At 41.6% G+C, this 23312-nt stretch overlaps 1 protein-coding gene across 1 annotated transcript; it reads left to right on the top strand.

Moving 5' to 3' along the window:
- The first annotated feature begins 559 nt into the window (after window positions 1-559).
- MYDGF (myeloid derived growth factor) lies at window positions 560-22880 on the top strand. Its single transcript, XM_018573367.1, has 6 exons — window positions 560-704; window positions 6261-6311; window positions 18448-18509; window positions 18609-18690; window positions 18835-18889; window positions 22767-22880. Exons 1-6 carry the CDS (start codon window positions 570-572, stop codon window positions 22844-22846), a joined length of 465 nt encoding a protein of 154 aa, XP_018428869.1. The 5' UTR covers window positions 560-569; the 3' UTR covers window positions 22847-22880.
- Window positions 22881-23312: the final 432 nt, after the last annotated feature.

The following is a 23312-nucleotide window of genomic DNA, read 5'->3' as shown; positions in this document are numbered from 1 at the left end:
AGCCCCCCTTTCACATCAGAGTCCCCTCTTTGACATCAGAAGCACACATTACATTAGAGTTCCCCCCCCCTTTGACATTAGAGGTCCCCCTTTCACATTAGAGTTCCCCTCTTTCACATCAGAAGCCCCCCTTTACATTAGAGATCCCTCTCTCAGCAAAAATCTAAAGGCACCCTGGTTGAGGAAGGTTATACTAGACGTATTAGAGCAGCCACTCTTTCCGGTTACACATTGCTGAGTCCTCGGAAGGAAAGCGCAGAGTGTGCAATACTTCTAAACATCAAATCACAGACTTCCACGTTTACCTTCTGTATACGCCAATCCGCAGAGTATGGGCTCCTAAAAAATGGTGGCGGCAAAACATTCCCTTCAAGCTCCACGCTACACAAACTATACGTTACATGTTTGCACACGCGTATCACTTACAAATTTTTTTTTAAATGTATTATGTGTTAAGAAGAATTAATAATATTTATGCCTAATGATAGCGAAAACAGACTACGAGTTACACAAGGCAAAGGCTTATGGGTCCCCCTAGCGGTAACATTGTCTTTCGGTTGATAGTAAATATGGCGCCGCCCGTGCTTGTAGGGACTGTGCTCGGTCTCCTCTGTGTTGTCGGGGCTCGGGCTGAGGAAACGTCGATTATTGAAGAATTTGACGTTAAGCCAGGCGGTGTGGAGAACGCATACACCCGGACTCTGGTCAGATATCTTTTCATTGTTAAAACACTAATGGAAATCTGTGCTATCATTTTGAACTGCATCACCTAAGATGTCCACCAAACAGCATACTAAGCATAGTAGGTATGTGGTTCAAATGTCAAAGTGGCATCACTTCCTCTATCATGGTATTACCATATACTGGAGATCTCCTTTCCTGAAGTATTGTTGATTTAAAAAATGTTTCCTTTTAGTCCTCATGCATACTAGCAGGCTGTGTTTAAAGGGTTATTAAATCCTCATTTGTATTTGCATATATCTACTGCTAGCAAGCAGTAGATATATGCAAAACGATAAAAAAAACCTTTTTGAAAGGGTTAATACTTACCTGTGTCTCCGCCACGCGCTCCCGTCCAAACATCTGAAAATTTCTCGGGCGGGCGCATGCGCCTGGTTCACACCTAGGCGTATTGCATATGCTATTCGCGGTAAAAAAAATTGCGCGACAAACGCGCGTTTCCAAGGGCTACTTGGCTGTATCCCAATGGAAACGCGCAACAAAAACGGCCCAAAGTAGTACATGTACCTTTTCAGGCGTGGGCCGTTTTGTAGCGCATTAGGGACGGGCTGAAATACGCCAAGGTGTGAACCAGACCCATTGAATACAATGGGATTTAGATGTTTGAGCGTTTTGTAGAGCGTTCGTCCAGCGTAGAACGCGCTACAAAACGTTCAGGTGTGAACGAGGCCTTAGATGTTCGGTCGGGAGACGAGGAGAGACACCCGCACGGACTCCGTGGGACGTCAGAGGAAAGGAGGACAGAGGAGTCAGGCTGGATCGGAGACCCTCACCAGCGCTGGAGGGACAGCAAAAAACGACAGGAAAGAACGGATTAAGAGGCATCATTTAAGGTAAGTCCTTACATTAGCACGAGGGGGGGGGATGGCTTTAGTCACTTTAAGCCCAACAGAAGTTATCTGGTAAGAATAAACAACTTTATGCTTCCCAGATCACTTTTTTCTGTGCTGGGCTTAGTTGCATTCATACACATTTACGCGCACTTACACACGTTTAGCCGCATAAAACTTGGCTAGGCGGACCTGGAATGCAGAAATCTCTATTTTGGGTGAACTGACCTAGACTGAATGCACCTAGATGCTGCTGGACGCCTAGGTGTGCATTCAGTCAGAGAAAAGCATTAAATGAGTCCCAGTGCGTTTAGAAATGAGCTCTAAATGCACCTGAACTCAATGTTTTGGTACTTAGTGTGCATGAGGCCTTAAGCATAGGGAAAAGTTATTCTTAACCCTTGAAGTGGGGGTACGCTTGTTTTTGTCTAGGGCAAGGATGGGCAACTCGGGTGTCTCTAATTTTTCTGCATGTCATAAGAATGCTGGACTGCGTCCCTCCCAGTGATGCGGTCTCAGCTGTTGGAGGCGTGTTAGGCACCACGTGCAAGCGTGCTTGTTCTATAATTTTTCACAGCCCATAAAATTTCTCCCCTGTGTCCCTCCCAGTGCGATCCGAATTTTGCTCCAAAAGTATTCTTGCATTTAGGTATGGATGTACGTCCCTGGACAGGAGCATACATCTGTATCTGTACACAAGTATATACATGCCAACTTTCTGAAGTGAGAAAGTGACACCTTCCAGCACAATGGGGAATTTATCATAGCAATTGCGAGTGTTTGAACTTGCACGGAATATATTTGATGCACTTTGCACCAGATTTATGATGCTAGTGTAATGTTGTTCATAGATGAGGTTTTAGGCCTCATGCACACACAACGCAAGAGCAAAATTGTATATTGCGTATATACGTGTATATGCGCGCACTATATGCAATCCCAGAATGCATCATTTGTAATAGAAATTTTAATGAACTGTACGTGCGTATACCCACGCATAAAATACGCAGAAATACGTTGCCCGGGTCGATTCTGTTTTTGCGCATCTTTATGCAGCGCAAATATACGGCTCCATACGCAGCTATGTGTATGGAGCCATTTATTTGCATATGGGACAATACGCGCATATACGTAGCGTATTGTACGGCAGTGTGAATGAGGCCTAATAGACTCCAGGAAAGAAGACTTGTAACGCCAGGCAAAAAGCTTAACTGTCGCTTCTTGAAGAAGTGGTCATGAGGACTTCTTAATTTCTGATTGTTTTGTTAGGTGATGCTCCAGTTTCAGACTGCCGCAAAACAGGTGGAAAAAAATGTGCAGTTGAAAAAGTAGTGCAAGCTCAGGTCAAAACAGGAGCAAAACACGTGCAAACTCTGGTCAAAACAAGGGCACATGTTAAAAGACAGATTTGCACATACATTTTTTTGATCTAAGAGGCTAAAACTGTCGCAATTGCTCTTTGATAAATTCCCCCAATGTATTTAGGCAATGGACACACGCCTGCCACTTATGCAGACCATTACAAATTTATATGCCAAAAATGATTGGGTAAAAAACCCAGATATGGTTTTTCAAAATGGCAAACAAGAAAATTAAGGGGGTTATTCACAAAGCTAGCTGAAGGATCAGCCGTAGCTCCAAGCGGATCCTTCGGCTGCCGGAGCCCTTCGGTTCAGTCGAACTGTACGGGCTATTCACTTTATGCTTCGGGCTATTCACTATATGCTATATGCATATGCTTCGGCGAAAGTGACAGCCAAAGCAGGGTGAACAGCTGGATGAACGCCTCGCAAATGACAGCTGGGAGGAGCCAGCCATGATCTCATGGCTGGCTCCGCCCAGTTGCAATGACAGATCAGCGTCCCCAGGTGGCCTGGGGATTCTGAACTGTCATTAAACAATGACAACTGGGCGGAGCCGGCTGTGACTTCGTGGCAGGCTCCCCCAGTTATTCATTGGCTGGGACCTGCTAGAAGACTCTAGCAGGTCCCGGCCAATAGCAAACAGTTGGAAGAAGCTAGCTGTCACTGCTAGCCCCTCCCAATAGTTTTTTTATTATTTTTTTGTAATTTTTTTTTACATTCGTTATTTAAATTTTTAAACCTTTTTGTTTTTTCAACTTTTTTCATTGAGTTCCTATTCTGCTTGGTACCACGGAGGTACCGAGCAGAACAGCCGAGCTGACTGCTGCTCGGCGGCATTTGGCTATTCACTCACTGCCGTTCAGCCCCTATGTGAATAGAGTGAACGGCAGCGAGTGAGCTGCCGGAGCTTCTGCTCAGCCGATCCAGATGTTGGATCGGCTGAGTCGAAATCCTTCTGCACTTCGGCTCAGCTGAACATGCAAAGTATGTTCAGCTGAGCGAACTGCAGCCGAAGCAAGCCGATGTCCGGCTGATTTCAGCCGATGTCCGGCTGAAATCAGCCGTACAAGCCTGACGTGAATAGCCGAACAGTGTTCGGCTCACTTTACTTCGGGTGGGATATTCACTCGGCTGCCTTCAGCAGCTTTGTGAATAACCCTCTAAGACATAAATGTTTTAGGGCTTGTTCACACCATCTGTAGACCAGATCTGGATGCGTTCCTGCAAACGCAGTCATTCACAGTTTTTTTTATGCTTTTTTGTTTTGTCTCAATGGGTTTTACTTGGGTTTTAGGCCTGTTTCAGTGTGTTTTTGTATGCGCTTGCATGCATTTTTATGTGTTCCAGACCAGAAAAAATGCAGCATGTTGGACAATGGTGTGAACTACCCTAATTTTTACCATTGGAATTACTGTTTATGCATTTTTGGTCTAGATAAAAAACATTCTGCTCTGGAGATGGTGTGAACAAGCCCAAAGAGAGGATTGTTCGTACTTGGAAGAAGAGGAAGAAAAATAGACTTAAGTGTGTGGGGTGCAACGGTTTTTCAAAAATACTTTGGATCATTCAGTGTTGAGTTATGGAATTTGGAGTATAATGGTGGGGTTTATCAGCTGTCTGTTTGTAGGGGGTAGACATTTACTTTCGGCTAGACTCTTTGCTTTCTGGTTTGCTCTCTCAACCAGATCTTTAGGGTAGTGTTTTGCTGAAAAGTGTTCCTGGAACTTGTTTGTCATAATCTACTTCAAGGGGAAAATTTTCTCCTAAATTTAAACTGTCCAAACGGCACAGTTTTGAGCCAGGGTTTGTAGTGGCAGCATCTAAAATAACTGTTGCTGTCAGTTGTCAGTGCAGCAAAACACCCCCAGGAACAGGGTCAGTGCAGCAAAATATGTCTTTGTAATATCCCCTTTGCACACCTTTCAGGTATACCTCAGAATTCAACGTGTGCTTGACCAACTGGTGGATGGTTCCACAGTATACAATCTAGAAGATATGTTGTCCGCACATCATTCTGCTTTGGAATGTCATCTTTATTCATATTCCTTTAGCATGACATGTGACTGCAATGTTTTGGAGCCTCACAGGACCCCTTAGTCAGGCAAAGTGTAGGGCTGCAGCTAATGATTATTTTCAAAATCTATTAGTTAGCCGATTATTAAGTTTGATTATTCGGTTAATCGGATTTAAAAAAATGGCTCCAGTGATGGACTACTAGTTTGTATTGAGATTGTAGTCCATCACGGGAGAAAGCTTGGAGCGGTGGAAGTAAAAAAAAAAAAGTGTGGTGTGCAATATAGTGAAATGGAAAGTGTAAAATTATACAGCAATCAATGCAGAATGGCACCGGCTATAGAGGACTACAAATCCCAGCAATAATACATTACAGCACAATACAGAATACCACCAGCTATAGAGGAATATAACAAATCCCAGCAATAGTACATTATAGCTGGCGGTATTCAGCATTTGCTGGGATTTGTTGTATTCCGCTATAGCTGGTGGTATTTGGCATGCATTGCGCCGCTGTATAATGTATTCGAATAGCCCGCCGATCGCCCTGACAGTTTGTGTGTTCGCCGAACACACAAACTGCCGATGTTCGAGTTGAACTCATGCTCGACTCGAACATCGAGCCCAACCCTATTCTGCAGACCCAGTGTTGATTAGTTTCTCATCTGCTGTGTTTAGTGTCCATGGTTGTTTATTGCAAGTCCTCAACCTTGAAGGTTTGTATAGGTTTTGCAGAACAACCTGTGCATGGCAGTATGCTTTTCAATAACTTTCCTACACAACATTTTTGTGTAGGAAAGATATTGCTGGTGCTTGATGACCTTGTGTCTTGTTGCTCTGCTCACATATCCATTGTCAGAGATCATTAGCACCTGTTCTTGACATTTATAAGGGCTTCGTCAAACCAGTTAGAGTGCATTCCAGTGCTGCTGGAACGCACTGTATCGCATCCTGGCCGGCTCCCTGTGTTTTGGGGCAGGAGGTGCAGGCATTGTTGTGCCACGTGTTCTGGTCCTGGCAATCGCACTGGTGGGGCACGGCTGCGTTGCCATTGACTTGAATGCACCGCCACACCCCCTCTCACCCCAGAACACAGGGAGGCAGCCAGGATGTGATACAGTGCGTTCCAGCAGCTAACTGCTCTGGAACACACTGTAACTGGTGTGAACAAGCTCTTAATAAAGCACTTGGTTATACGCCTACAAATTTCCTATTCTTGGCATTTACAGTGTAAAATGTTGTGATGTACAGAAATGTGGTCATCAGGGTGCTTGTTTCTATTCTAACTTACCTTGTTTTTTTGTTTTTCTAGGGAAGCTTTTCATGCAAATTTACTTACGCTGCCCAGGGAGGAACTAATGAGGTATGAATTTGGGCTACCGTATATACTCGAGTATAAGCCGTCCCGAATATAAGCCGAGGTACCTAATTTTACCAAAAAAAACTGGGAAAAAGTATTGACCCGAATATAAGCCGAGGGTGGGAAATGAGGCAGCTACTGGTAGATAGATACCAATAAAATTACATTAATATTTATTTAAAAGAAAAATAACCTAGCTCTGTAAGTGGAAAAGGGGGTACAGGGCTACATATCATGTACTACGGATCATTTAACCCATTCATATTAGCAGAGGATAATTGTAAATCTATTGTTCAGTGCATTCTATATGTAGTATATACTACATGTACATATAGAGTGCCTGCAACAATACATTTACAATGATCCTCTGCTAACATGAATGGGTTAAATGATCCCTAGTACAGGGCTACATACAGATCATTTAATACATTCATGTTAGTATAATTGTAAATGTATTCTCTGCACTGTATTGGCAGTATGTACTCTATATAGAGTATATACTGCTAATACAGTGCAGACAATACATATATAATTGCTTAATGAATTTCTCTCTCTACCCCCGCCCTCACTCACTGTGTCCGTGTGCCAGTGATCGATCATCACATCACGGAGAGAGCAGGGACGAGTCAGCGGCACGCTGGTCCAGTGGGAGGAGCTCTAAAGAGCATGCATAGTGTTTTTTTTACATATCTGTATTCTATATTATGGCTATTTAAAAGATATAAAATAAATAATTTTGATTAGGCTTTCTACTTTGGATCTAGCAGGTGGAACTTTTAAGCTTCTTTTACTTTTTCCATGCTTTTTCTTCTTTTGATGTAAAAGCCATTTATAGCATTCATTGAGGGGAATTTATCCAAACTGGAGCAGACAAAATCTGGAGCAGCTGGGCAACCAATCAGCTTATCTCTGTCATTTTTAAATCTTAACCACCTTCCATCCATGGCTGTTTATGAATGGCCGGACGGGAGTCTGCTAGGAGCAGGAGGGCGTCTTAAGACGTCCTGCCCCTCCCCCCTCTCGTGTGCGGCGCTTAGCGTGCACACGGGAGAGAAAACTGTGACGTGTAAACAGCCAGCGATGGTTCTTTACATACAAGCGATCAGGCGTCTCTAGAAACGCCCGATCGCTTGCGGGTCCCCCCTCCCCCTTACTTCTGTCCCGCCGTCTCCTCGCTGCCGGTCCCGTGATCCGCTGTGGCCGATGCAGCAGATCAGTACTCGATCTCCCTTTGATCTCTTTTCCTGTCCCCGAATGCAGGAAGTGATGTATATTACATTACTTCCTGCATTCAGTGTCACTCTCCGGTGCGGAACACCGGAGAGAAGCTGATGAAGCAGATCTCTGCTTCATCAGCTTCTCTAGGGGTCCTTAGGTGACACCAGAGGTCTTGGAAACCCCTGATGTCTCCATAAAGAGGACCTATTTGGTGAACTGGCTATCACGTAAAGGATTTCTTAGTCCCCTATGTGATAGCAATAAAGTTGTCTAAAAAAATAAAGAAGCTAAAAAAAATATTCACAAATAATAATAAAAAAAATGTTTTAAAGTCCGCCGCCCCCCTACATACACACGCAAACATGCGTCGGGTGCGCTTAAGTACAAAAACGACGATTGCGCCATTATGCCGCACATGATACATATCGCCGCGAACGTCAGAGTGAGAGCAATAATTCTAGGGCCATCAATCACTGATAACACTAAACTGATGAGCGGTAAAAACTTTTAAAGTGTCGCCTATGGTCAATTTTGGTTGCGCTCGTTTTCTGCGATTTTGCGGGCGCGCGCAATTTTAAAGCTTGACATGTTTGGTGTCTATTTACCCGACGAGACCCCGTCTTTTTTATATTTTACCAAAGAATTGGGGTGATAATAAATGTTTCCTAACATTTTACAGGGAAACATGTTTTTTTTTCAAAATATAGGGTACTTTTTTTTGTTATATAGTAAAAAATAAAAATATAAATACCACCAAAAGAAAGCTCTATCTGTCCCCAAAAAATGGTATGAAATTCGTTTCAGTACAGCTTCGCTTGACGGAATAAACGTCAGTCAAAGTACCGCAGTGCTGAATATTGAAAAATGGCCTGGCCAGGAAGGGGGTGAAACACCATGGTCTTCAAGTGGTTAAGTGAATAAACTGAAGAGAGAAGCTGATTGGTTGCTATGGGAAACTGCTCCAGATATTGTCTGCTCCAGTTCTGATAAATTTCCCTCATAAGTTCAAGCTAAAATCTACACCCACAGTGACTCCTAACATATCAGATAGATCAGCCTGAAGTGTGTGTGTGTATGCTTTGCCGAGCAATATCTGTCTAAGGAGACCTTTATTAAGAAGTGCACAGCTCAAATTGTCACCCTTTTGCTGCCAGGGTCGTAACACACTCCTGCCTGCAATAGCAGCTGTCAGCTTTGCATGTAGAAGTGATTTGATTTGAAAAAAGTTGAGAGTTTAATACTACTCCAAGTGTACAAAAAGTTTTACAAAATTAGAGCTGAATAAAATAAATGTTAAAAAAACCCCTAAAATATGTACCCCCCTAATCTCCGTGTGCATGAACATATGAATGGAAACATACTGTATGGGCTTTAAAAGCGTCACCTAAGGACAATTTGGGCTGCTGAATTTTTTTTCTGTTTTGAGGCTTGACATGTTGGGTACCTGTTTACTTGATACAACCTCATATTTTATCTTTTACCAAACAATCGGGTATTGTATTGTGTTTGTGTGCACTAAAATTAATTTGAATGCATTTTTTATGGAATATTTGGTTTTCATAAACTGGTGTGCTGATTAATTTTCAAGCTTACAATTTTTACTTTGTGCAAAAATGGCTTTGGCAGCAAAAGGGTAAAAGACTGACAAGCAACTGGAAGCCCTTTCTAAGGCTGGCCATACACCTATAATTTTTTTTTTTCATTTAATCCGTGGGCTGAACGAAAATAATTGACGCAATCCCTTCATCAACACAAACAGCGTGTCGATCGAGGAATCGCCATTTTCCTGGAGGCTCCTTCGATCAGCTGATCGAGGAATGCCGGCTGAAAGAGAGCCGACAGCCCCACACACTGTGCGAATTTTGGCTGGTACATTAAAAAACCAGCCGAAATTCGGCCAATAGCTCCCTGGCAGACCCTGTTCTGCCATCTGTCATGGCTAACATGTCGATTTGTCAGACTCTAGGAGTATGGAATAAAGATGTGTGGCAAACTCAATACTATTCCAGGGGTGTAGGAAGGCTGCATTCCTGTATCACTGCACACACGGAGCTCCGTGCTGTAACCTAATCTAATTTGCCTGATCCCAGGTCCCCCACAAGAGGGGGGGACCCCGAAGACCATGGCAGAAAAGAAGCCAGGGTGCAGACCCCAGATAAACCCCAGATATTTCACCGCAGCCCCCCCAACAGAAAATAAATAAATAGTAATAATTACAAAAATGTTTAAAAAACTAATAAAAAAATTTGTAAAATAAAAACCTAATAAAAAGCACAATCCCTCCCCCCCACATAACATACACATTTTGTGGTGTACGCCATGCACATGGGCTGCAGTGCGTTGTTAGAACGCATCACATTGCATGATTTTATTTATTTTCTTTTAAAAAAACATAACTGTGGCAGCGCATGGCAAAGCTTTGTGACGCATTGCCATGCGTTGTGATACCTTGTGTTGTAATTAAATATACGCCTGTATCATTTTATCACAACACAAAAACCAACACTGTGTAAAAACAATTTTTAAAGGAGAACTATGTGATGAGTGATTTCCACTCACCTCATAGTTCTAGCCGACCTGTGACAATGAGACTGTCACAGGTCGGCTCAGTAGATCGGGAGGTGAGCGAACAGATACCGGCGTTCGCTCACCTCTCGATCCTGTCACGGCTCTCTGCTGTGACAGGGAAGGGGCTGGATTCCCCCTCCCCGCTCCGATTACCGGGTAACCAGGGACGCTGATCAGTCTCTGCATGCAAGTGGCCAGAGCCAGCCGTGAGATGACGGATGGCTCCACCAAGCTGTCAGTAGCAGGTTGTCGGCCGGCCGCTTGGCCAGCTTCGGCTTTTACCTCGGCTCATTCAAGCCGAAGCATATGCCTTCGGCTCGACTGAGCCACTCGGGCAACTTCGGGAGCTGTACGGGCTAAAGTGAATAGCCCGTACAGCAGCCCTTCGGTTCTACTGAACTGAAGGGGTCCTGGGGCCGAAGGATCACCCGGCAGCTTTGTGAATAACCCCCATAGTACTATGTGTCCCAAGTTATGAATGAACAGGCTGTGATTTACATCACTTCCTATTCATTCATGAATTTCTGAATAGGGAGTAGCACTCACTATAGAGGCTTCTCCCCATTCATAAACTGCATGATAGTAAATATCTTACTATCAGCAGTGTCTGAATGAATGGGAAGCCTCTGTACTGAGTGCTTCCCATTCATTGAGTGCTGAGGCTGCAGAAAAAAAAATTGAGGACTCTGTCCTCAATTTCTTTTTCTATTTCAAAAGGGAAATGTCAGGGGTCTGTTTAGACCCCAGAGATTTCACCGTAGCCCCCTCCAACAGTAAAACAAAACAAAAAAAGAAATTTAAAATAATGTTTTTTTTAAATTAAATTATTAAAATTATATAAAAAAAGCACAACCCCTCCCTCCCCCCACATAACATACACATATTCTGGTGTATGCCATGCACATGCGCTGCAGTGCATTGTTAGAACAGGCTTTCTAGAACTCAGTGCATGATTTGTTTTATTTATTTTTTTTCTTTAAAAAAAAACATTAAATTAACTGTGGCAGCGCATGGCAAAGCTTTGTGACGCATTGCCGTGTGCGTTCTGATACCTTGTGTTGCAATTAAATATACGCCTGTATCATTTTACCACAACACAAACACCAGCGACTATTTTTAACATAAGTCGCTTTTTTACAGTTTTGCGTACCTTAATTTTTTTACCTTTTCGCAAAAAGGCGCATATTTCAAATGTGCAAACATTTATTTTTGTGGACGGATACTGATTTTAGTGTGTTTTATCAATTGAATTGTGTATTTTTATCGGTGTAATATTAATTTGAGAAACATTCGCGCAATTATCACAAGGCCTACCAATTTCACCATCTTTTTATTCTACCGGGCCTATGCTTTCAGAAAATATATGGTTTGGGGGATCTTTTACAAACACTAGCAACGCAGCAGAAAATCAAATCAATGGGAAAAATTGCGAAAATGGCTTGGCCAGCTGAATTGAAAAATGTTCCGGAGGTCTTGGCAGGGAAAGGGTTAAAGCGTCGCCTATGGTCAATTTTGGGTATGGTAGTTTATATTTTCTTTTATATTTTACCAAAAATATGGGTAATAATCATTGTTTCCTAACATAATGAAAAAAATACCTTTTTTTTTTTCCCCCAAAAAAACTTCAATAATTTTTCCTTAATATAGTAAAAAATAAAAACCCCAGTGGTGATTAAATACCACCAAAAGAAAGCTCTATCTGTCTCAAAAAAATGGTACAAAATGTCAGTCAAAGTACTGCAGCGTTAAATACTGAAAAATGGCCTGGCCAGGAAAGGGGTCTAAACACCTGGTCTTGAAGTGGTCAAAAAGAATATTCAGTGTCAAATCAAATGTCTTTTCCAGTGTTTCACAAAAAAATGCAGTGTCAACCAACACCTATTCCTTAATAGTCCTCCTCACACGAATCTCCTCTAGTGACCACAGCTGACAGTGAACCCTCTTTATTGTAATAAGCTTATCAGAGTTTCTTTGATTATGCAAATACATACAAGTCAGACCAACGCCCTATTAACAAATCTCCTTCTCCACACTCAAAACATATAATTTAGGACATCCCAGAGTTGGTCTGACACGTCCCTGTAATCTAAGTCCCTGTGTGTCGTAACAATTAAGAGTGTGCTGTGCCCAGCACACACCCACAAGGCTCACACAGTGAAGTATGGTGGTGGCAGCATTATTCTTTGGGGCTGTTTTTCTACAGCTGGAACTAGGGCTTATGGAGTGCCAAGTGGAGGGACAGTTGAACAGTTCCAAATATCAGTCAATTTTGGCACAAAACCTTCAAACCTATGCTAAAAAAAGAAAATGAGGAATTTCACTTTTCATCATGACAACGACCCAAAGCATACCTCCAAGTCAACAAAAGAAAGGCTTCACCAGAAGATGATCATTGTTTTGGAATGGCCCAGCCAGAGCCCAGACCTGAATCCAATTGTAAATATGTGGGAGGATCTAAAGAGAGCTCAGCGAAGCTGGCCCCCCTTCAATCGGCACAAACAAAAACTCCAGTGTGTTTCTTTAGTGCTATGTTTGTGCTGTTTTGTGCTGCTTTTATTTTAAAGATAATAGCAATTGTTTGTTTCAAGATGATGACATCACCAGCCCCCCTACAACAGCAAAAATACGTGAAAATTGCTGGATGGTTAGTGCTACATTTGTGCTGTTTAAATCTCCATTGTATCTCCTTTCGTTGTCAAGTTATTAACCATTTATTAAAAGGTCATCAAAGGTCACACAGCCCCCCACCACAGCCAAAAGGCACGAAACCGGGCTGGATGGTTAGTGCTGGTTTGTGCCATTTAAATCTTCATTCTATCTCCTTTCGTTTTCGAGTTATTAACCATTTATTGAAAGGTCACCCAGCAACCCACCACAGCCAAAAGACACGAAACCGGACTGGTTGGTTAGTGCTACGTTTGTGCTGTAAAAATTAACATCTGTGCTGCTCTTATTTGTAAGATAATAGCAATTGTTTTTTTTTTAAATGATGACATCACCAATTCATCATCTTAAAAAAAAAACAGCACAGATGTTAATTTTTACAGCACAAACGTAGCACTAACCAACCAGTCCGGTTTCATGTCTTTTGGCTGTGGTGGGGGGCTGCGTGACCTTTGGTGACCTTTAATAAATGGTTAATAACTCAAAAACAAAAGGAGGTAGAATGAAGATTTAAACGGCACAAACGTAGCACTAACCATCCAGCCCGGTTTCGTGTCTTTTGGCTGTGGTGGGGGGCTGGGTGACCTTTGGTGACCTCTTAATAAATGTTTATTAACTTGACAACGAAAGGAGATACAATGGAGATTTAAATGGCACAAACCAGCACTAACCATCCAGCAAGTTTCATGTCTTTTTGCTGTTGTAGGGGGGCTGGTGATGTCATCATCTTGAAACAAACAATTGCTATTATCTTTAAAATAAAAGCAGCACAAATGTTAATTTTTGCGGCACAAAACAGCACAAACATAGCACTAAAGAAACACACTGGAGTTTTTGTTTGTGCCGATTGAAGGGGGGCCAGCTTCGCTGAGCTCCTAAAGAGGGCTGTGCACAGGAGATGCCCTCACAACCTAGCTTTTGCAAGGAAGAGTGAACAAAGATTCTCAAGGCAAGATGTGCCATGCTGATAGACTCCTCCAAAAGACTGAATGCTGTCATAATATAAATAGGTGCTTCAACAAAGTATTAGTTTAAGGGTGTGCATATTTATACAGCCACATTATTGTAAGTTTTTTTTTCAACTTTTTCCCCCTTTAAAGATTTCAGTTTGATTTTAAATGAATTGCACAGATTATAGGCCACTTATAACAACTTAAGTTAAAAATTCTTGTCCCTAAAATTTATGTTTCCTTTTTGACTTTCCTCCCACCCCTACATCCTCTCTTCCTGTGAAATCCCTCCTTCCATACCGCCCTTCTACCCCCCTCTCTTGAAAACTCCTTTGTCGATGCTCCCCTGTTGGGTATAGTTTAGGGATGTCCCGATACCGATGCTAGCATCGGAATCGGGCCCGATACAGGGCATTTTGACAAGTACTTCTACTTGTCAAAATCCCCCGATGCCTAGCGCCGAAGCTTGCGCTATGTTTTTTTTTTTCTTCTTACTTACCTCGCCGAGCGTCGCGTCACTGCTGCTCTGGTGGGCGGCGCTCCGAGCGGTGTCATCTGGCAGTCTCCTAGTGGCATCGGGACATCCCTAGTATAATTGGTCCCTCTCAATCCTGGTGGCTGACCCCAATTGTCTCACAAAAAAAATTATCTGATTATCTGGGATCCAGTTTGTGTTTTGATGATCAATCAATGGGTGGAATCTATTCTGTAGGGTTAGGCATTTAGTTTTTGTCTCAAACAAATATTTGTATTACTGTAAGTGGATTTGTACTCTATTTTTTTTTTCACAGAAGTTGGAATGATATCACGTTGTATTAGTGCAGTGTTTTTGTAAATTTGGGGCACATAGACACCTGGACCAACAACATCCCAGATGTATGGGTAAAGGTAATGGTGTCCAGGGGTTAAAAGCTAGAGTTTCAGTCTCTGCCTCCACTCCACTTCATGTCCTCCCACCTGTCTCCGAAGAGGCTAACAGCCCTCCATGCTGCCATTGTTCCAGAAGCAGAAAGGTTTAAAAATGTCTGACCAAACCTATTCACTGTTCTCAAAAGTCAAAGGCACTCAATGTGTTCATTCAAGTGCAAAAATTTTATTTGGAATCTACCCGGTCTTTCATAGTCTCCTTCATCAAGGACACTTTGTAGCCTCTGTAGATATGAAGGATGCATACTTGCATGTCCCCATCATTCCAGCACATCAACACTACCTCTTCTTCACCCGAGTGATTAATAAAGATACTAGGTGCTATTTCTCTTATGCTCCCAGGGCATTCTCATAGTACAATTCCTAAAGGACCCTCCGTTGAGAGGACAGTTCTCACAAACTGTCAGACAATGTCCAACGGACTGTCCAGAATCAGGGTCCAAGTTTGGTTTCACCCTGATTCTTCAGAAGTCAGTGCTGTAACCAACCCATCGTTTGGTGTTTATGGGTGTCATTCGGGATACTGCTCAATCTGAAGTTTTTATACGCAGACAGACTTCCGCTCCCAGATTTAGACTCTACAGTCCAGCAGCTGTCCGACTCGCTGCTTCTACATAAGAGTTGCCCAGTTCCACTGCAGACTGTTGCAACTCAACATTCTGGCTGCATGGGATAAGAAGGTACAATCCTGTGGTGATGTCTGACTGAATACTGATCTGGGACAAGTTAATCCATTGGAGCTCCAGAATGTTGATGGCAAGACTATCGTCTTCCTGCGTCCAAGTACCTTGAGCTGTCAGGGTGTTTAGGACTCCTCACATACCTATCAGGCTGGCATCCGTCGTACGAATCTTCCAGTATGGAGGAAGGTAGGATTTTCCAGACTCCTGGAGTTGGCTGGATTCCTGAGCCACCAAGCTGGAGATATCCAGGTTTGCCAGGTCTACACTTCTGAGTGCAATTTGTTTTAAATTGATATTTCTTAATAAATGGAACCACTACACTATGCAGGTGCGCTCTTCTATAGTTTTATTCTTTAATGACAACCTTTATGAACAATATTGTGGCAAAAATATTTTTTTGTCAATTGCACGTTTAAATGTTGGCAAGACATGGCTAAATGTAAGTTCTAACATTAGGTATTTGCACTATATTGCCAAAAGTATTGGGACACCCCTCCGAATCATTGGATTCAGTTGTTCTGTGAAATTTCTGGCTACTAAATATTCCACAGTGAACTGTTAGTGGTATTATAACAAAGTGGAAGCAACTGGGAACAGCAACTCAGCCACGAAGTGGTAGGCCATGTAAAATGACAGAGTGGGGTCAGAGCATGCTGAAGAGCACAGTGCGCAGAAGTCACCAACTGCCTGCAGAGTCAATAGCTACAGACCTCCAAACTTCATGTGGCCTTCAGATTGGCACAACAACAGTGCGTAAAGCTTCATAGAATGGGTTTCCATGGCCGAGCAGCTGCATCAGAGCATTACATCACCAAGTACAATGCAAAGCGTCGGATGCAGTGGTGTAAAGCACGCTGCCACTGGACTCTAGAGAAGTGGAGACGTGTTCTCTGAAGTGATGAATCGCGCTTCTCTGTCTGGCAATCCGATGGACGTGTATGGGTTTGGTGGTTACCAGGAGAACGTACTTGCCTGACTGCATTGTGACAAGTGTAAAACAGTTTGGGGATGCCCCTTCCTTTTCCAACATGACTGCGCACCAGTGCACAAAGCAAGGTCCATAAAGACATGGATGAGCGAGTTTGGGATGGAGGAACTTGACTGGCCTGCACAGAGTCCTGACCTCAATCCAATAGAACACCTTTTGGGATGAATTAGTGCGGAGACTGCGAGCCAGGCCTTCTCGTCCAACATCAGTACCTGACCTCACAAATGCGCTTCTGGAAGAATGGTCATACATTCCTATAGACACATTCCTAAACCTTGTGGACAGCCTTCCCAGAAGAGTTGAAGCTGTTCTAGCGGCAAAGGATGGGCCAACTCAATATTGAACCCTACGGACTAAGACTGGGATGTCATTAAAGTTCATGTGCGTGTAAAGGCAGGCGTCCCAATACTTTTGGCAATATAGTGTATGTTAAGAGCCTAAAGGGGGCATATGCCTGCTTTTGGCAGTTAAATAACAAATCTTTTTTTATATTTAGATTCTTAGCTTTTTTTTATTTATTCCAAAGGGAATAAAATAAAATTAATCCAAGACCATTGTGGTGTCCCTTTTTAAGGGAGTTTCAAGAAAGAAGTTAACAATGTTTATCTAATTCTGAGAACACAACTTTACACAACGTTAATGCTATAATATTAGATTTGCGCTCTTAAGTGAACTAGCCTAAAATGTTTCTTCAGATTAATCCATGGGTCCCAGTAGGAGAACCTTGAATGCGAGGCTGGGGCTCATCGATGATTGTGATTCTAGTCAAATTGAGATTAAGCCTCACCCGTTTCTTATTTTCTGGCAAATGTCATATTAATGATTATTTTAATAATCGATTCGTTGGACAATAATTTTTTCGATTTAATCGGATAAATTATTGTTTTAATACCATCCTTAATTTAAAATAAAATACACAAATGCAGTGTTGCAAACATAAAGTTTACTTCAGAATAAAACTGCATGTACAATTTTTTGCAATCGCACGGCATTGCGGTACCGTGCGTTCCAGTGCGTGCCATCACACTGTGGGTGGGAGGCGCGTTTGTGGTCCAATGAAATGAATGGCACTGCAACGCACCTCCCGCAGCACAATTTGTCAGGCTGAAACCAAAAATTAATTTTTCCCACCTTTTATCATTTTAATAATTGTGTTGTAAGCACATGGCGCTTGAATAGCTTCAGCCAGGGAATGACAGCTGCCAGTGTCAAGATTCTGCAGACGGCAGCTGAATGTAAATACAGCAGGTAGTGGGCTGGTGCAATAGCCAGCCTGCTATTGGCCATTTAAAATTGCAATAGCCAATAGCAGGCTGGCTATTGCACCCACCCGATGCCTGCTGTGCCCTCCTCCAAGCGTGAAGGAGAGACCTAGGGGATCCAACCAACTAATCGATGATGAGAATAGTTGACAACTATTCTCATTATCGATTAGTTGGTTGCAGCCTAGTCTGAAGACTAACACAGGCAGTTGCTGGCACCACAAGTCATCACTGTTGCCTTAGAAATGTGTTCGGCCACTTCAGGCTACGCTTAAAGGAGAACTATGCTTTTCACTCACCTCATAGTTCTAGCCGACCTGTGACAATGAGACTGTCACAGGTCGGCTTAGTAGATTGGGAAGTGAGCGAACGCATACCGGCGTTCGCTCACTTCTCGATTCTGTCACGGCTCTCTGCCGTGACACGGGAGGGGCTGGATTCCCCCCTCCTTGCTCCGATCCTCCAGCACTGACTGGCTGAACGGACGGGGGAGGGGGCTGGTACAGCTGGCTCTGCCTCTAGATAGGCAGAGCCAGCTGTCACTCACGCAGCTGGGCGGATCCAGACATGATTGTCGGGATCCGCTGCAGCGTCTCAGTATACCGCAAGCTACAGCTCGCGGTATACTGAGCTTAGGGTGATGGGAGGACGCTAGTTTGTGTCCTCCCGTTACCCTAAGGAGAACTATGGGGAAAAGCCCTAACCCCATAGTTCTCCTTTAATGTTAATATTTATGGATGTGACTATTGGTATTATGCTAAATTTAACATGGACCTGTATATTTAAGTAAAATCTCTTATACGCATAATGCTTACACTGAAGAAATAAGCATAATTAAGAAGTCTGTACTTCTCTGAATGTAATTTTTTTTCTCAACAGAAATGGCAGATGACTATTGAGATGAATGAGGATAAACAATATTTCTTCTGCACAATATGGAGGTAAAGAAGAATACAGCTTCATCATCTTATGCAAGCTAGCATAGCCGTGTATATTGCAAGTACATTTTGCTTTTCACAACTGCTGTGGTCATTTTTCAGGCCTCTGGGGACATCCTATTTATTTTTTCTGAAATTCAAAGTGGAAGTAACAGGAGGGAGAATAGAGTTCTGTGAAGCTTATGTAAGTCTGACCTAAAACAACAATAATTTTACCACATTTTCAAACCCATGAACTTTGATTTAGGTGATGCAGTCAAATACAGAAAACATACTTTTATTTAAACATGATAAATTACTCAATTAGTTAATTTAAATTTTGTTTTAGTCTCAGGAAAACAAACCATTGAAGAAATCTGAATATGATGTAACTGATACTGCAGGTAAGATCTGTATTTAACTTATTTTTACAAAAATTGAAAATACTAATGTTCCCTTCTAGCCTTTAAAGCACTCTTTTAATTGCATGTAACTTTTTATTTTTGATAGAGTATGGAAGATTTAAAAACAAAACATTGACTGGTTGTTTTTTGAGTTCTGTGCACCATTGGGGAAATTTCCCTTCACTTCCTGTCCCAGAGAGGCAACAGGAAGTTAGTAGACATCTCTGATCTCTTAGATGGGTATCCCTGGAACAAGTGCCCACATTAAAAAATTTCCCTTCAACTTTTGTTCTGTGGACAATTCTAAAATGTTGGATTTCCCCTCACCTTCTGTTGGGGTGACAATAGTCTCTAGTACATATAGAGTGGTGAATCTCCCCATTGGGGACATAAACAACAATAAAAACTGCACAGTTGTAACCCTTCCCCATTCTATCTAAAACTACAAAAACTGTTTTGCATAGAGATGCTTTAAGTGCTGTTTTGCCTAATTTTTCATATTAGCAGTAAATGCTCCCAATTAACCCGATAAGAAAATATTTTCGGTCCTGGGACCAGAGCAATTTTGCCATTTTTGCTATGCGTTTGTTTAACCATAATTGTCATCTTCACTTATTGCACCTACACATATTTATATACCATTTTAAAGGACAAAATGGACTTTATTTTGATGTGACATATGCATATATAAATTCTTTTTTTTAAATAAAAAATGCAAACAAAATGAAAAAAAACAAACACATTTTTCACTAGAGGTGCACGGAAATAGAAATTAAAAAAACTAAACTAAACTGAAATAGAAAAAATTGTCAGGCCAAACCGATACCGAAAATGTTTTTATTTACATTTTTAAATATTTAATTTTTATTTATTTTTTATAAACTTTTAATTTTTTTTATATGTATTCATTTTTTATTAAATATTTTAATCTTTTACTTTACTTTTAGGGGCTTCAGGGAAATATTAGGGGTCTAAACAGACCCCTGATATTTCCCTTTTAAAATAGAAAAAGAGATTGAGAACACAGAGTTCTCAATCTCTTTTTCTGTATCCCCTGTTATCAATGAACAGGAATCGTCTATGAGTGTTCCTGTTCATTGATAACTTGAGAATATAGTATGTTTACTATAACCACAATTATGAAATAACAGGAGTGGATATAGATCACTCCCATTGATTCATAATTAAGGATATATTAACCATACCGTATCCTCAATTATGTACAATACACGCAGCGATCAGTGTTTGTAGCCTGCTCTCCTCTCTGACACGCTGTCACAGGAGTGAGTGGTGCGAGAGGAGGGCTCAGCCTCCTGTGACAGCGCTGTCTCCGCCCCCGCACCGCTCTGCCGCACTGTGATAGGCAGCCGAGCGGCATTTAACCAAAAGTGCCATTTTCGGCTTATATGTTTCGGCGGCCGATATATCAGTGCATCCCTATTTTTCACAGCTTTGGCCACAATAATAATGTGTACATAATTAGTGTAGCTAGCAGAAAAATTCATAATAAATTATTTTATTTGTCCTGATTTTATAGGGTATATCATATGTCTGGGATTTCATTTTATTTTGGGAGTTATAGGTCACAAATGCAAGGAGTGAAATCCAATTTTAGTTTAGAATGTGGTATGTTTTTATTTTTTTTTAAACTTGGGGGCACTAAGGGGTTATTTTTTTTTTAAATTTACAGGTGCTTTGATAGTATATCTGAGGAGATTACAGTATTCTCCTCAGAGATACTTTTTATCGGTTTGTAACACACAGCCGCACAACACAATGAGCTGCTGCCGGCTTGTGGCTGTCACGGCTCTGTGATCACCTAATCTGCTGTTGAGGGTCTGCTTCGGACCCTGAGGGACCCATCAATAACAAAACTCAATGAGTGCTGGTCCCTCCATGGAGCAGCGCTCATTGTACTGCATGATAGAATTATCCCATCATCGGCCATTAATTAACTGAGCAAATGTGACAGAATAATCCCGTCATCGGTTAGGAAGGGGTTGCACACTTAACACTAGCTAGCCTTTAACTAATCACTGGCATAAAAAACTACCTAAAAAGCCCCTATTACTCGCCTAAAAAAAAACCCACACATTTCGGGCCCTTAGTCTTTTCACTTTCATGTACAAGAGTAGGGTTCCTTCTTTTGGAGTCCTCATAAATGCCTGCATGACATGGACACTTCCTGTAGGCTGTCCAGTGCCGGGGTCCTCTCAGAATCCAGAAGAGAGTCTGCAGGCAATGACTTGAGTGAGTACTGAGAAGAGGGCTGTGGGATTGCGCACTGTATGTGAGAGCTGCAGAGCAACTCTCCAGCTTGCTGCTGCCACATAGCAACTTGGTATAGTTGAACACAAACGCATAATAAAAAAAGATAATGGCTTATTCTTGTTATGTAGCCTGACTGCATAACACCCGAAGAAAGAAAGGTGGCTTTATTTGTGCTTTAACCACTTGAAGACCAGGTGTTTACACTCCCTTCCTGGCCAGGCCATTTTTCAGTATTTAACGCTGCAGTACTTTGACTGACATTTATTCCGTCATGCAACGCTGTACTGAAATACATTTTGTACCATTTTTTGGGGACAGATAGAGCTTTCTTTTGGTGTTATTTAATCACAACTGGGGTTTTTATTTTTTACTATAAAGGAAAGATTACTGAAAATTTGGTAAAAAAATAATAATTTTGTTTTTACATTGTTATAATACATTTATTATTACCCAATTTTTTGGTAAAATATAAAAGATGGGGTCACGTCAGGTAAATAGAAACCAAACATGTCAAGCCTTAAAATTGCACGCACCCTCGAAAATCGCAAAAAACTACCATACCCAAAATTGACCATTGTTGATGCTTTAAAAGCTTTTACCGCTCATCAGTTTAGTGTGATCAGTGATTAATGGTTCTAGAATTAATACTCTCACTGCGCCGTTCGCAGCAATATTTAACATGTGCGGCGTAATGGGCACTATCGTCGTTTTCACGCGTATGCGCACCCGACGCATGTTTGCACGCGTGTATGTATGGGTGTGGAGTTTAAAAAAAAAATGTTTTTGATTTTCCTATTTTTTTTGTACTTAACTTTATTGTTATCACATAGGGGGCTAAGATGCCACCCTGTGATGGCAAAGAGATGTGAAGGGTCCTCTTTATGGAGACATCAGGGGTCTCCAAGATACCTAATGTCACCTAGGGACCCCCAAAAGAAGCTGATGAAGCAGAGATCTGCCCGCACACACCGGTACTTTATACAAGCGATCCGCCTGCTCTATAGCCGGCGGATCGCTTGTATGTAAACAGGCTTCGCTGCCTGTTTTTTAAATCCGGGCAGTTTCCTACTCCCGCCAGTGGGTGGGGCTAACAGGCCGTCTTTTGCGGTTAATGACTGGAGTGATCTGAAACCAGGCAAATCTGCATGCATGTCAAAAGTATTTTAAAAATGTGCAATTCCCAGATTTGTCCAGTCTGTACGATATCATATTCATTAAATATCAATAAATTTTAATCTTTGTTGCCTTTTTTCTAAGTTTTATGATTGTCTGGAGATCAGACAAATCTAATCTAATTCAGTAGATTAAAAAAGTGGATTGGTAATTCTCCTAATTCATTCATTTAAACCTCCCCTAATATTTTTATAGTTTTCCATGCACAATTCACAGACACTGGTTGGTTAGTTTGCACCACTCCTTTGGCATGTGTGAGTTTAATAAGGACATTGGAGCGTTAACTTCTTTTTTTTTTCCAGAGGAGCATATGTAAATGTAGCTAGTCCACAATTAACCATTTTTTCTTAAAAACCCTGTGGAATTTGTCAGCACTATAGAGGGAAAAAAGAGCAGCAATCTGCATGGTAACTATTTTCTGTTTTCTGTTCAGTATCTCACAGACCTGATTCCTTTTCTGCATCTTTATACAAGATATCAGTTGTGACAAAGTGTGACCGTGAAGAACTGTGAAACAACGAGCACAATTCTGAAATAGGAATTATAACAAGTATAAACACATGACTTTTAAGATAATTGTATCAATTGACATGGATTTACAAATCCAAGCAAGTACATTCCTGTGATTGTTTCAGAGACTTCTTTGGTTATTAGAACACCGCTGTATCAGATCTGATGTATATTGTGTGTGTATGATAAATGTTTATTAAGCATCTATGCTATGAGTTCATTTGTACTAAAATATGATTGCTGCAACAGGTATTCACCCCCATGGAAGTTTGTTTTTACTTTGCCATTAAAGAGTCTTTCTACTGTTTCTTTCAGTGTAAAAAAAACCTCTGATGTTGTTCAGTGTTTTAAGGCAATAAACATGAACATTTCCAATGGGATAAATATTTTGTATACAAGCTGTCTCGTAAAAAAAAAAAAAACACTTCTGAACTTACAGGTGAAACTCGAATAATTAGAATATCGTGCA

Source organism: Nanorana parkeri, unplaced genomic scaffold (assembly GCF_000935625.1).
Source record: "Nanorana parkeri isolate BGI_ZX_2015 unplaced genomic scaffold, ASM93562v1 scaffold2349, whole genome shotgun sequence".
Taxonomy (NCBI): domain Eukaryota; kingdom Metazoa; phylum Chordata; class Amphibia; order Anura; family Dicroglossidae; genus Nanorana; species Nanorana parkeri.
This window is presented reverse-complemented; position numbering and strand designations above follow the sequence as displayed.

Excerpts from the sequence above, each read along its gene's own strand:
- MYDGF (XM_018573367.1), top strand. The coding sequence starts at position 570 with ATGGCGCCGCCCGTGCTTGTAGGGACTGTGCTCGGTCTCCTCTGTGTT. Across the intron at positions 18,510-18,608 it reads TTCTTCTGCACAATATGGAG|GCCTCTGGGGACATCCTATT; the intron begins GTAAAGAAGAAT and ends GTCATTTTTCAG. Across the intron at positions 18,691-18,834 it reads TAGAGTTCTGTGAAGCTTAT|TCTCAGGAAAACAAACCATT; the intron begins GTAAGTCTGACC and ends ATTTTGTTTTAG.